The sequence below is a fragment of the Bombina bombina genome, chromosome 3 (genome assembly GCF_027579735.1).
Source record: "Bombina bombina isolate aBomBom1 chromosome 3, aBomBom1.pri, whole genome shotgun sequence".
NCBI lineage: Eukaryota > Metazoa > Chordata > Amphibia > Anura > Bombinatoridae > Bombina > Bombina bombina.
Genome location: NC_069501.1, coordinates 735,627,094 through 735,640,386, shown reverse-complemented (window position 1 = coordinate 735,640,386; position 13,293 = coordinate 735,627,094). Strand labels below are relative to the sequence as shown.

At 41.6% G+C, this 13,293-nt stretch overlaps 1 protein-coding gene across 1 annotated transcript in view; it reads left to right on the top strand.

Annotated features, from left to right (window-relative positions):
* The window catches only part of NXPE3 (neurexophilin and PC-esterase domain family member 3), a 203,574-nt gene that overhangs the window by 21,994 nt on the left and 168,287 nt on the right, over window positions 1–13,293 (top strand). Inside the window, exon 2 of the mRNA XM_053707546.1 lies at window positions 11,278–11,466. Coding sequence (XP_053563521.1) covers window positions 11,374–11,466 — 93 coding nt within the window. The 5' untranslated portion in view covers window positions 11,278–11,373. The remainder of the gene's footprint in view (window positions 1–11,277; window positions 11,467–13,293) is intronic.

Genomic DNA, 13,293 nt, shown 5'->3' with positions numbered 1-13,293 from the left:
TTTTCGTTCCTTTCGTTTCAACAAAGAACAAAAGCCTGATCCTTCATCCTCAGGAGCAGTTTCAGTTTGGAAACCATCTCCAGTCTGGAATAAATCCAAGCCTTCTAGAAAAGCAAAGCCAGCTTCTAAGTCCACATGAAGGTGCGGCCCTCATTCCAGCTCAGCTGGTAGGGGACAGGTTACGTTTTTCAAAGAAATTTGGATCAATTCTGTTCACAATCTTTGGATTCAGAACATTGTTTCAGAAGGGTACAGAATTGGTTTCAAGATAAGACCTCCTGCAAAGAAATTTTTTCTTTCCCGTGTCCCAGTAAATCCAGTGAAAGCTCAAGCATTTCTGAAATCTGTTTCAGATCTAGAGTTGGCTGGAGTAATTATGCCAGTTCCAGTTCTGGAACAGGGGCTGGGGTTTTATTCGAATCTCTTCATTGTACCAAAGAAGGAGAATTCCTTCAGACCAGTTCTGGATCTAAAAATATTGAATCGTTATGTAAGGATACCAACGTTCAAAATGGTAACTGTAAGGACTATCTTGCCTTTTGTTCAGCAAGGGCATTATATGTCCACAATAGATTTACAGGATGCATATCTGCATATTCCGATTCATCCAGATCATTTTCAGTTCCTGAGATTCTCTTTCCTGGACAAGCATTACCAGTTTGTGGCTCTGCCGTTTGGCCTAGCTACAGCTCCAAGAATTTTTACAAAGGTTCTCGGTGCCCTTCTGTCTGTAATCAGAGAACAGGGTATTGTGGTTTTTCCTTATTTGGACGATATCTTGGTACTTGCTCAGTCTTCACATTTAGCAGAATCTCATACGAATCGACTTGTGTTGTTTCTTCAAGATCATGGTTGGAGGATCAATTCACTAAAAAGTTCATTGATTCCTCAGACAAGGGTAACCTTTCTGGGTTTCCAGATAGATTCAGTGTCCATGACTCTGTCTTTGACAGACAAGAGACGTCTAAAATTGATTTCAGCTTGTCGAAACCTTCAGTCACAATCATTCCCTTCGGTAGCCTTATGCATGGAAATTCTAGGTCTTATGACTGCTGCATCGGACGCGATCCCCTTTGCTCGTTTTCACATGCGACCTCTTCAGCTCTGTATGCTGAATCAATGGTGCAGGGATTACACAAAGATATCTCAAATAATATCTTTAAAACCGATTGTACGACACTCTCTGACATGGTGGACAGATCACCATCGTTTAATTCAGGGGGCTTCTTTTGTTCTTCCGACCTGGACTGTAATTTCAACAGATGCAAGTCTTACAGGTTGGGAAGCTGTGTGGGGATCTCTGACGGCACAAGGAGTTTGGGAATCTCAGGAGGTGAGATTACCGATCAATATTTTGGAACTCCGTGCAATTTTCAGAGCTCTTCAGTCTTGGCCTCTTCTGAAGAGAGAATCGTTCATTTGTTTTCAGACAGACAATGTCACAACTGTGGCATACATCAATCATCAAGGAGGGACTCACAGTCCTCTGGCTATGAAAGAAGTATCTCGAATTCTGGTTTGGGCGGAATCCAGCTCCTGTCTAATCTCTGCGGTTCATATCCCAGGTATAGACAATTGGGAAGCGGATTATCTCAGTCGCCAAACGTTGCATCCGGGCGAATGGTCTCTTCACCCAGAGGTATTTCTTCAGATTGTTCAAATGTGGGAACTTCCATAAATAGATCTGATGGCGTCTCATCTAAACAAGAAACTTCCCAGGTATCTGTCCAGATCCCGGGATCCTCAGGCGGAGGCAGTGGATGCATTATCACTTCCTTGGAAGTATCATCCTGCCTATATCTTTCCGCCTCTAGTTCTTCTTCCAAGAGTAATCTCCAAGATTCTGAAGGAATGCTCGTTTGTTCTGCTGGTAGCTCCGGCATGGCCTCACAGGTTTTGGTATGCAGATCTTGTCCGGATGGCCTCTTGCCATCCGTGGACTCTTCCGTTAAGACCAGACCTTCTGTCGCAAGGTCCTTTTTTCCATCAGGATCTCAAATCCTTAAATTTAAAAGGTATGGAGATTGAACGCTTGATTCTTGGTCAAAGAGGTTTCTCTGACTCTGTGATTAATACTATGTTACAGGCTCGTAAATCTGTATCTAGAGAGATATATTATAGAGTCTGGAAGACTTATATTTCTTGGTGTCTTTCTCATCATTTTTCTTGGCATTCTTTTAGAATTCCGAGAATTTTACAGTTTCTTCAGGATGGTTTAGATAAAGGTTTGTCCGCAAGTTCTTTGAAAGGACAAATCTCTGCTCTTTCTGTTCTTCCTGATATTCATTGTTTTGTACAAGCTTTGGTTCGTATAAAACCTGTCATTAAGTCAATTTCTCCTCCTTGGAGTTTGAATTTGGTTCTGGGGGCTCTTCAAGCTCCTCCTTTTGAACCCATGCATTCATTGGACATTAAATTACTTTCTTGGAAAGTTTTGTTCCTTTTGGCCATCTCTTCTGCCAGAAGAGTCTCTGAATTATCTGCTCTTTCTTGTGAGTCTCCTTTTCTGATTTTTCATCAGGATAAGGCGGTGTTGCGAACTTCTTTTGAATTTTTACCTAAGGTTGTGAATTCCAACAACATTAGTAGAGAAATTGTGGTTCCCTCATTATGTCCTAATCCTAAGAATTCTAAGGAGAAATCGTTGCATTCTTTGGATGTTGTTAGAGCTTTGAAATATTATGTTGAAGCTACTAAGTCTTTCCGAAAGACTTCTAGTCTATTTGTTATCTTTTCCGGTTCTAGAAAAGGCCAGAAAGCTTCTGCCATTTCTTTGGCATCTTGGTTGAAATCTTTAATTCATCATGTCTATGTCGAGTCGGGTAAAACTCTGCCTCAAAGGATTACAGCTCATTCTACTAGGTCAGTTTCTACTTCCTGGGCGTTTAGGAATGAAGCTTCGGTTGATCAGATTTGCAAAGCAGCAACTTGGTCCTCTTTGCATACTTTTACTAAATTCTAATGAAGCAGTTTTTGGTAGAAAAGTACTTCAGGCAGCGGTTTCAGTTTGAATCTTCTGTTTATGTTTTCATTAAACTTTATTTTGGGTGTGGATTATTTTCAGCAGGAATTGGCTGTCTTTATTTTATCCCTCCCTCTCTAGTGACTCTTGCGTGGAAAGATCCACATCTTGGGTAGTCATTATCCCATACGTCACTAGCTCATGGACTCTTGCTAATTACATGAAAGAAAACATAATTTATGTAAGAACTTACCTGATAAATTCATTTCTTTCATATTTGCAAGAGTCCATGAGGCCCACCCTTTTTTTTGTGGTGGTTATGATTTTTTTTGTATAAAGCACAATTATTCCAATTCCTTATTTTATATGCTTTCACACTTTTTTCTTATCACCCCACTTCTTGGCTATTCGTTAAACTGATTTGTGGGTGTGGTGAGGGGTGTATTTGTAGGCATTTTGAGGTTTTGGAAACTTTGCCCCTCCTGGTAGGAATGTATATCCCATACGTCACTAGCTCATGGACTCTTGCTAATATGAAAGAAATGAATTTATCAGGTAAGTTCTTACATAAATTATGTTTTTCAATCCGCCGCCCTGGAGGTGGCGGATCCCATAGGAATCAATGGGAGTCAGACCATAGCGAAAGTTAAAGTTCGCTGCTGCCTGACATCCCATTCATTCCTATGGGAAGTGTGTACACCTAACATGTACCCCGAGTCTAAGCACCCCTAATCTGTCCCCCCTACACCGCTGCCACCTATAGTAAACATTTTAACCCCTAAACCGCCGCTCCCGGAACCCGCCGCCACCTACATAATACCTATTAACCCCTATCCTGCCCCCCTATACCGCCGCCACCCCTAATAAATGTATTAACCCCTATCCTGCCGCTCCTGGACCCCGCCGCAACAAAATAAATAGTTTAACCCCTAAACCGCCGCTCCCGGACCCCGCCGCCACCTATATTAAACTTATTAACCCCTAATCTGCCCCCCCCTACACCGTCGCCACCTATAATATTTTTATTAACCCCCTCTCCTGCCCCCCCTATACCGCTGCAACCTATAATAAAATTATTAACCCCTAAAGCTAAGTCTAACCCTAACCCTAACACCCCCCTAAATTAAATCTAATTTAAATCTAACAAAATAAATTAACTCTTAATAACTAAATTATTCCTATTTAAAGCTAAATACTTACCTGTAAAATAAACCCTAATATAGCTACAATATAAATAATAATTATATTGTAGCTATTTTAGGATTTATTTTTATTTTACAGGCAACTTTCAATTTATTTTAACTAGGTAGAATAGCTATTAAATAGTTATTAACTTTTTAATAGCTACCTAGCTAAAATAAAGAGAAATGTACCTGTAAAATAAAAACTAACCTAAGTTACAATTACACCTAACACTACACTATCATTAAATAAATGAATACTATTTAAAACTAAATACTTACCTGTAAAATAAACCCTAAGATAGCTACAATGTAATTAATAATTACATTGTAGCTATTTTAGGATTTATATTTATTTTACAGGTAACTTTGTATTTATTTTAACTAGGTACAATAGTTATTAAATAGTTATTAAATAGTTATTAACTATTTAATAACTACCTAGCTAAAAGAAATACAAAATTACCTGTAAAATAAATCCTAACCTAAGTTACAATTACATCTAACACTACACTATCATTAAATAAATTAAATAAAATACAAATACCTACAAATAAATACACTAACTAAAGTACAAAAATAAAAAAAGAACTAAGTTACAAAAAAATAAAAAAATAATTTACAAACATTATAAAAATATTACAACAATTTTAAGCTAATTACACCTACTCTAAGCCCCCTAATAAAATAACAAAGCCCCCCAAAATTAAAAAATTCCCTACCCTATTCTACATTAAAAAGATACCAGCTCTTTTACCTTACCAGCCCTTAAAAGGGCCTTTTGCGGGGCATGCCCCAAAGAAAAAAGCTATTTTGCCTGTAAAATAAAAATACCCCCCCAACATTAAAACCCACCACCCACATACCCCTACTCTAACCCAAACCCCCCTTAAATAAACCTAACACTACCCCCCTGAAGATCTTCCTACCTTGAGTCGTCTTCACTCAGCCGAGCCAAATTCTTCATCCAATCCGGGCGATGTCTTCATCCAAGCGTGGCGCTGAAGAGGTCCATCATCCGGCTGAAGTCTTCATCCAAGCAGGGGCTGAAGAGGTCCATCATCCGGCTGAAGTCTTCATCCAAGCGGGGGCTGTTCCGATCAGCCAATAGAATGCGAGCTCAATCTGATTGGCTGATTGGATCAGCCAATCGGATTGAACTTGAATCTGATTGGCTGATTCCATCAGCCAATCAGATTATTCCTACCTTAATTCCGATAGGATTCTATCAGCCAATCAGCCAATCGGAATTCGAGGGACGCCATCTTGGATGACGTCCCTTAAAGGAACCGTCATTCGTCGGGAGTTCGTCGTGGAGGAAGGATGTTCCGCGTCGGCGGGATGAAGATGGAGCCGGAAGAAAGAAGATTGAAGATGCCGCTTGATAGAAGACTTCAGCCGGATGATGGACCTCTTCAGCCCTCACTTGGATGAAGACTTCAGCCGGATGATGGACCTCTTCAGCGCCACGCTTGGATGAAGACATCGCCCGGATTGGATGAAGAATTCGGCTCGGCTGAGTGAAGACGACAAGGTAGGAAGATCTTCAGGGGGGTAGTGTTAGGTTTATTTAAGGGGGGTTTGGGTTAGAGTAGGGGTATGTGGGTGGTGGGTTTTAATGTTGGGGGGGTGTATTTTTATTTTACAGGCAAAAGAGCTGTTTTCTTTGGGGCATGCCCCGCAAAAGGCCCTTTTAAGGGCTGGTAAGGTAAAAGAGCTGGTATCTTTTTAATGTAGAATAGGGTAGGGAATTTTTTTTATTTGGGGGGGCTTTGTTATTTTATTAGGGGGCTTAGAGTAGGTGTAATTAGCTTAAAATTGTTGTAATATATTTATAATGTTTGTAAATTATTTTTTTATTTTTTGTAACTTAGTTCTTTTTTTAAAGGAAGTACTATCTTCCATAGGAATAGTAGTACGTTTGGCAAGACTGGAAATAGCCCCATCAACCTTAGGGACTTTTCCCCAAAAACTCTAAATTGGCCACAGGTAAAGGATACAGCTTCTTAAACCTAGAAGAAGGGTTAAAAGAAGCACCAGGCTTAGACCATTCTTTAGTAATCATATTAGAGATAGCGTCTGGAATAAGAAAAACTTCAAGAGTAACCTCAGAAGTTTTGAAAACAGAATTCAAACGATTACTAGTTTTGTTATCAAGAGGACTAGACTCCTCAATACCCAAAGTAAACAATGCTTCCTTTAATAAAGAACGAATATATTCAGTCTTAAAAAGAAAAGAAGATTTGTCAATTTCAGTGTATGATAAAGGATCCTCTGAGCCAGAGAGATCCTCATCAGCAGAGGATACTTCAGTAATGCTGTCGGTCAATACAAATTTCATCAGATTTATGAGAAGTTTAGAAAGACCTTTTACGTTTATTTGAAGGCGGAATAACAGTATTAGGGGCCTAGTTATCAAGCCGTCTACTTTACCTGCCTGCGCCGGTTCAATACGCCCGCCTAAGCTCGCCTACCATCGCCGCCGCGGACCTGCAAAATTTCGCCTAAGTTATCAATAAAGCTGTCAAAAAGTCACGCACCAAGTACGGGGCGATGAGCAGCGGACTGTGATAGTTATCACTCATCCGATCTTGCTGCTCATCGGCTTTTTCCCAGCTTTATTGACAAGCTGTCACTAAGCACCCACACTAACTACACTGTTCTACCCCCTATACCGGCGCCCCTGGAGCCCCCCGCAACTAAAAAAATTGGAGAGTCTTCTAAAAAAGTTATTTATTCATCAGGGTTTCCTTTTACAATCGACAGCCTGCATTGTACCAGTTACCACTGCAGCGGCTTTCTGGTTTGATGCCTTAGAAGAGTCTCTTAAGACTGAGACTCCTTTAGAGGATATTTTAGATAGAATTAAGGCTCTCAAGCTGGCTAATTCTTTTATCACAGATGCCGCCTTTCAAATTGCTAAGTTGGCGGCTAAGAATGCTGGATTTGCCATTTTAGTGCGTAGAGCATTATGGTTAAAATCTTGGTCTGCTGATGTGTCATCTAAGTCAAAGCTTTTGGCTATTCCTTTCAAGGGTAAGACCCTATTCGGGCCTGACTTGAAGGAAATCATTTCTGACATTACTGGAGGTAAGGGTCATCTCCTACCTCAGGATAAGACTGCTAAATTGAGGGGTAAACAGAATAATTTTTGTTACTTTCGGAACTTTAAAGGAGTATCCTCTTCTTCCTCAAAACAAGAAGGGAGTTTTGCTCAGGCCAAGTCCGCCTGGAGACCTAACTAGGCTTGGAACAAGGGTAAACAACCCAAGAAGCCCACTGCTACTACCAAGACAGCATGAAGGGGCGGCCCCCGATCCGGGACCGGATCTAGTAGGGGGCAGGCTTTCTCTCTTTGCCCAGGCTTGGGCAAGAGATGTTCAGGAACCCTGGGCACTGGATATAGTGACCCACGGGTATCAACTGGAATTCAAAAATTTTCTCCCAAGGGGGAGATTTCTTCTTTCACTATTGTCTGTAGACCAGATAAAAAGAGAGGCGTTCTTGCGTTGTGTAAAAGACCTCTCTACTATGGGAGTAATTTGTCCCTACCGGGAACAGGGGCAGGGGTTTTACTCAAATCTTTTCGTGGTTCCCAAAAAAGAGGGAATGTTCAGACCCATTTTAGATCTCAGGAGTCTAAACAAGTTTCTCAGAGTCCCATCTTTGAAGATGGAGACGTTTCGAACAATTTTACCAATGATACCTAAGGTTTGCCTTCCTGGACAAACATTTTCAGTTTGTGGCTCTTCCCTTCGGGTTGGCCACAGCACCCAGGATCTTCACAAAGGTCCTAGGGTCCCTTCTGGCGGTTCTTAGGCCGCGGGGCATTGCAGTAGCGCCTTATCTGGATGATATTCTAATCCGGGCGTCAACTTATCATCTGACAAGATCTCATACAGACACGGTGCTGTCCTTTCTGAGAACTCACGGATGGAAAGTGAATCTAGAAAAAAGTTCACTAATTCCACAGACAAAGGTTCCCTTCTTGGGAACTCTGATAGATTCTATATACATGAAGATTTTTCTGACGGAGGTCAGAAAGTCATAGATTCTAAATACATGCCGAGCCCTTCAGTCCAATCCTCTACCATCAGTGGCTCAGTGCATGGAGGTAATTGGATTGATGGTGGCGGCAATGGACATTCCGTTTGCTCGTTTTCATCTCAGACCTCTACAACTGTGCATGCTAGGACAGTGGAATGGGGATTATGCAAATTTATCTCCTCAGATAAATCTGGACCAGGAGATCAGAGACTCTCTTCTTTGGTGGTTGTTGCCGGATCACTTCTGCAGACCTTCGTGGGTGATAGTGACAACGGACGCCAGTCTACTAGGTTGGGGTGCAGTCTGGAATTCCCTGAAGGCTCAGGGTGTGTGGACTCAGGTGGAGTCTCTACTTCCAATCAATATTCTGGAATTGAGAGCAATATTCAATGCTCTTCAGGCGTGGCCTCAATTGGCTTCGGCCAAATTTATCCGTTTTCAGTCGGACAACATAACGACTGTGGCTTACATCAATCATCAGGGAGGAAAGAGTAGTTCCTTAGCAATGACAGAAGTATCCAAGATAATTCGATGGGCGGAAGCTCACTCTTGTTATCTGTCAGCAATCTACATCCCAGGAGTGGACAACTGGGAAGCGGACTTTTTAAGGTGACAGGAATTTCATCCGGGGGAGTGGGAACTCCATCCGGAGGTCTTTGCCTCCCTGATTCTCCGATGGGGCAGACCGGAATTGGATCTGATGGCGTCTTGACAGAATGCCAAGCTCCCAAGATACGGATCCAGGTCGAGGGATCCTCAGGCCGAACTGATAGATGCCTTGGCAGTGCCTTGGTCGTTCAACCCAGCTTATGTGTTTCCACCGTTTCCTCTCCTTCCCCGGGTGATTGCTCGGATCAAACAGGAGAGAGCTTCAGTAATTCTAATCGCACCTGCGTGGCCACGCAGGACTTGGTATGCAGATCTAGTGGACACGTCCTCTCTGCCTCCATGGAAACTTCCATTGAGACAGGACCTCCTCATTCAAGGTCCTTTCCAACATCCAAATCTAATTTCTCTGCAGCTGACTGCTTGGAGATTGAACACTTGATTTTATCTAAGCGGGGGTTCTCTGATTCGGCCATCAATACTTTGATTCAGGCACGTAAGCCTGTCACTAGAAAGATCTATTATAAGATATGGCGTAAATATCTTTTTTGGTGTGAATCCAAGGGCTACTCATGGAGTAGAGTTAGGATTCCCAGGATTCTGTCTTTTCTCCAAGATAGATTGGAGAAAAGGTTATCAGCGAGTTCATTAAAGGGACAAATTTCTGCTTTGTCAATATTGCTACACAAACGTTTGGCAGATGTTCCAGACGTTCAGTCTTTTTGTCAGGCTCTAACCAGAATTAAGCCTGTGTTTCAACCAATTTCTCCACCCTGTTCTTCAAGGGGTTCCGTTTGAACCCATGCATTCCATAGATATTAAGTTGTTATCTTGGAAAGTTTTGTTTTTGGTTGCTATTTCTTCTTCTGCTCGTAGAGTTTCTGAGCTTATTTAGCTTTTCAATGTGATTCGCCTTATCTTATCTTCCATTCTGATAAGGTGGTTTTACGTACCAAACCTGGTTTCCTTCCTAAGATTGTTTCTAATAAGAATATTAATCAGGAAATTGTTGTTCCTTCATTATGTCCTAACCCAGTGATTTTCAACCTTTTTTTTGCCGTGGCACACTTTTTTTACATAAAAAAATCCTGTGGCACACCACCATCCCAAAATTTGAAAAAAATTGCACATTGTAGCCTAATACAGCATATATATATATATATATATATATATATATATATATATATATATATATATACACACACATACATACGCACATACTGTATGTATTGTGCTGTGATGCCATGCCTCCTACAAACTATACGTGACATATTGACATTGACATTCATTCACAAACAATCATAATGAATGAATGTCAATATGTCATGGTTGTAAATGATGCCTGCCTGTCTGCCTGATGAGCCTGTCACATACCTATCAATATTTCAAAATTTGAAAGAGGGACACCCCTGCACCGGTAGTAAAAAACAAGCAAAATTTAAAAAAATATGTCACACTGTTGTCGGTCTGCCGCGGCACACCTGAGGATCTCTCACGGCACACTGGTTGAAAAACACTGTCCTAACCCTTCTTCTAAGAAGGAGCGTATGTTGCATAACCTGGATGTGGTCCGTGCCCTGAAGTTTTACTTGCAGGCGACTAAGGATTTCCGTCAATCATTTTCATTATTCATTGTCTTTTCTGGAAAGCGTAGGCTACCTCTCTTTCTTTTTGGCTGAAGAGCATCATCCGTCTGGCGTATGAGACTGCTGGACAGCAGCCTCCTGAAAGAATTACGGCTCATTCTACTAGGACTGTTGCTTCCTCATGGGCATTTAAAAACAATGCTTCTGTTGAACATATTATCAAGGCTGCAACTTGGTCGTCTCTTCACACTTTTTCCAAATTTGATAATTTTGCTTCTTCCGAGGCTGGTTTTGGGAGAAAGGTTCTTCAAGCAGTGGTGCCTTCCGTTTAGGTTCCTGTCTTGTCCCTCCCTTTTCATCCGTGTCCTGTAGCTTTGGTATTGTATCCCACAAGTAAGGATGAAATCCGTGGACTCGTCATATCTTGTAGAAGAAATGGAAATTTATGCTTAAAATGAGTTAGAAAACATTTTGGTTTTATAAAGCTTTAAATCTAGAAATGATGAAGAACCAACAAAACATGTGAATAAATTATAAACAATATGAATAGTTGAATTTAGTAAATTAAAGGATCCAACCTCACAGATAACTTCCCATAGCATACATATTGGTAAGAGTGAAGGCATAATCATTTGAAAGGTCTTATTGTGCTATGTGTTAACATTTGTTAAAGTAGATGGTATAGTCTGATGCACACTCAAGTTATGTTAATTTATTACAAGGTCCCTTTAAAACCTGTCCTGCTTCAATCCTTTATAACTAAAGTTCAAAGCTTCTGATTTAGTAAGACAAGCTTACTCTTTTGTCACTAAGACCGTTTTATACTGTTTTTACCTGCTAATCATAGTTAAAAGGAAAACACGCTATATTTCATTTTTCTGACTTCCACTAACAGCATAGACCCTTATGAAGCTGAAAATCTATGAGCTGGGCATACCATGAATGTGATTCACCATGCACAGCCAAGACTGTAACATGACTTCTGTAGAAAATGTGGTGCACCTTCTTCAGGTTCCAGATTTGCTTTGTGATTCTAACGGCATTAGCAGTGGTGGTGCTGGTTAACAACATCCATCTAGTAGAGGTAAGTAATAAACATAATGCTGTTATATGATCATTTTGTGTTGTGTAGGGGACCTTCTGAAATCAGCTATTTCATTGTCAGGCATAATTGCAGTGCCAAGAATAACTTCCCTTACATTATATTGGCAACTATTATTTGTTATTACTAGTTACACTAGGGTGACCAGACACCCCCCCTTTTAACAGGAATGTCCCTTTTTAAGTGACTGGTCTCTTTGTCCTCACAAAATCGAAACAGGATGCAAGAAGTCTCTTTTATAATTTAGCCCTGTGAGGCTATAGTCCACCCTATAGTATATCAGATAAATTAGATTTGTATATACCCTACAATTTAGCTCAGCCACACTGGCTGTTATAATTTGCCATTTGTGCACTTTTGTTTGTCTCCAGCATTACATGGCACACTACAAGGAGACCAAAGAGAAAACCGTGTGCAGACTCCATGGTCCACATGTGGTAAAACTGATCCTTAAAGGGACAAGGCACTCTACAAATGCTGACTTTAATGTGTCCCCAATAGTCCATTTTACCTGCAGGGCTGTATTTAATTGTTTACAATTGCCTACTTTATCTTTATTTTGTTATTTGAAATTGCAGGTTTCCATCTAAAGGGGAGGAGAATCCACAACTTCATTCATTACTTGTGGGAATTAAGAACCTGACCACCAGGAGGAGGCAAAGACACCCCAGCCAAAGGCTTAAATACCTCCCCTAATCCCCCAGTCATTCTTTGCCTTTCGTCACAGGAGATGGCAGAGAGGTGCTGGAAAATTGGAGGTCTCTTATGAGGGGTTCTACCCTTGGCTATGGGACAGGAGTTTAAGTAGCCCTTTAAGCTTCTCAGTTAAGGGCCTGGGTGAACGTTAGAGGCCAGAGATGCAGAGGGACCATTCCTTTGCGACACCATCCAGACTCATATTAACAGCTCCTATAGCAATCGGCTTTGACGAGTTTCACAGATTGCGTTCTTCTCTCAAGTCCATGTCAGGAGCGCAGCTATCACCTGTTACACTTGAAAGGCCATGTTCCTGTTCCACGGCGTAGATTCTGGTAAGATCGTTTCATTTTTATATAATGATAACACAGAAGACAGGGCCACAGTGTGGCACCTTTATCTTTATGGAATCAAGGGTTAATATTCCTATAAGGGATTATTGAACGGGGGGGGGGGGGTATGTACACAATGAGTTTATTATGTGTTTGATGTGTTATGTGCAAGGGCGCGGCTCTGGCATTTTTGTGGAACTGACAGGTACTCTGCGCAGGCTTTTTTGCCGCGTTTTCTCCTCGGCAGGGGCGGTCCTGCGTAGACATCCCTGTGATCTGGTGGGGCCTCTTCACTTCTGGTCGGATCTGCGACGGAGGAGATGAAGCGGTTTCTACAGTCCGGGTCATAGGAGGTGGTGAGTGCCCCGGCCATTGGTGGTTATAAGAGTGCCTGTCTTATTTTTTTCTAAAAGCTATGGAGGATTCTGACGCGTTTGAGGGTACTCGCTCTTTAACTAAGTACTATACCTGTGTTTATTGTGAGGTTTTGGTAGACCAGCCTGCGCAACTGTGTTCCACATGCCTTGAGAAGGCTATGACTTCCAAACATAAGAGAATGTCTAGCACTACTGAGCCGTCCACCTCTGAGGGATCTCCGTCCCGTGAGGTGCGTTCCCTAATGGCGTCCCCTATCCCACATGCAGCACCCCAGGGTCCGATTGTTACTACTTTGGGGGAGATTGCTTGGCCGCCTGATTTCGCAGATCAGCTTGAAACGTCAGTCGCTAAGGTGATTCATGCTTTGCTGCGTTCTGTTAAGCGCAAGCATAGAGCTTTTCAT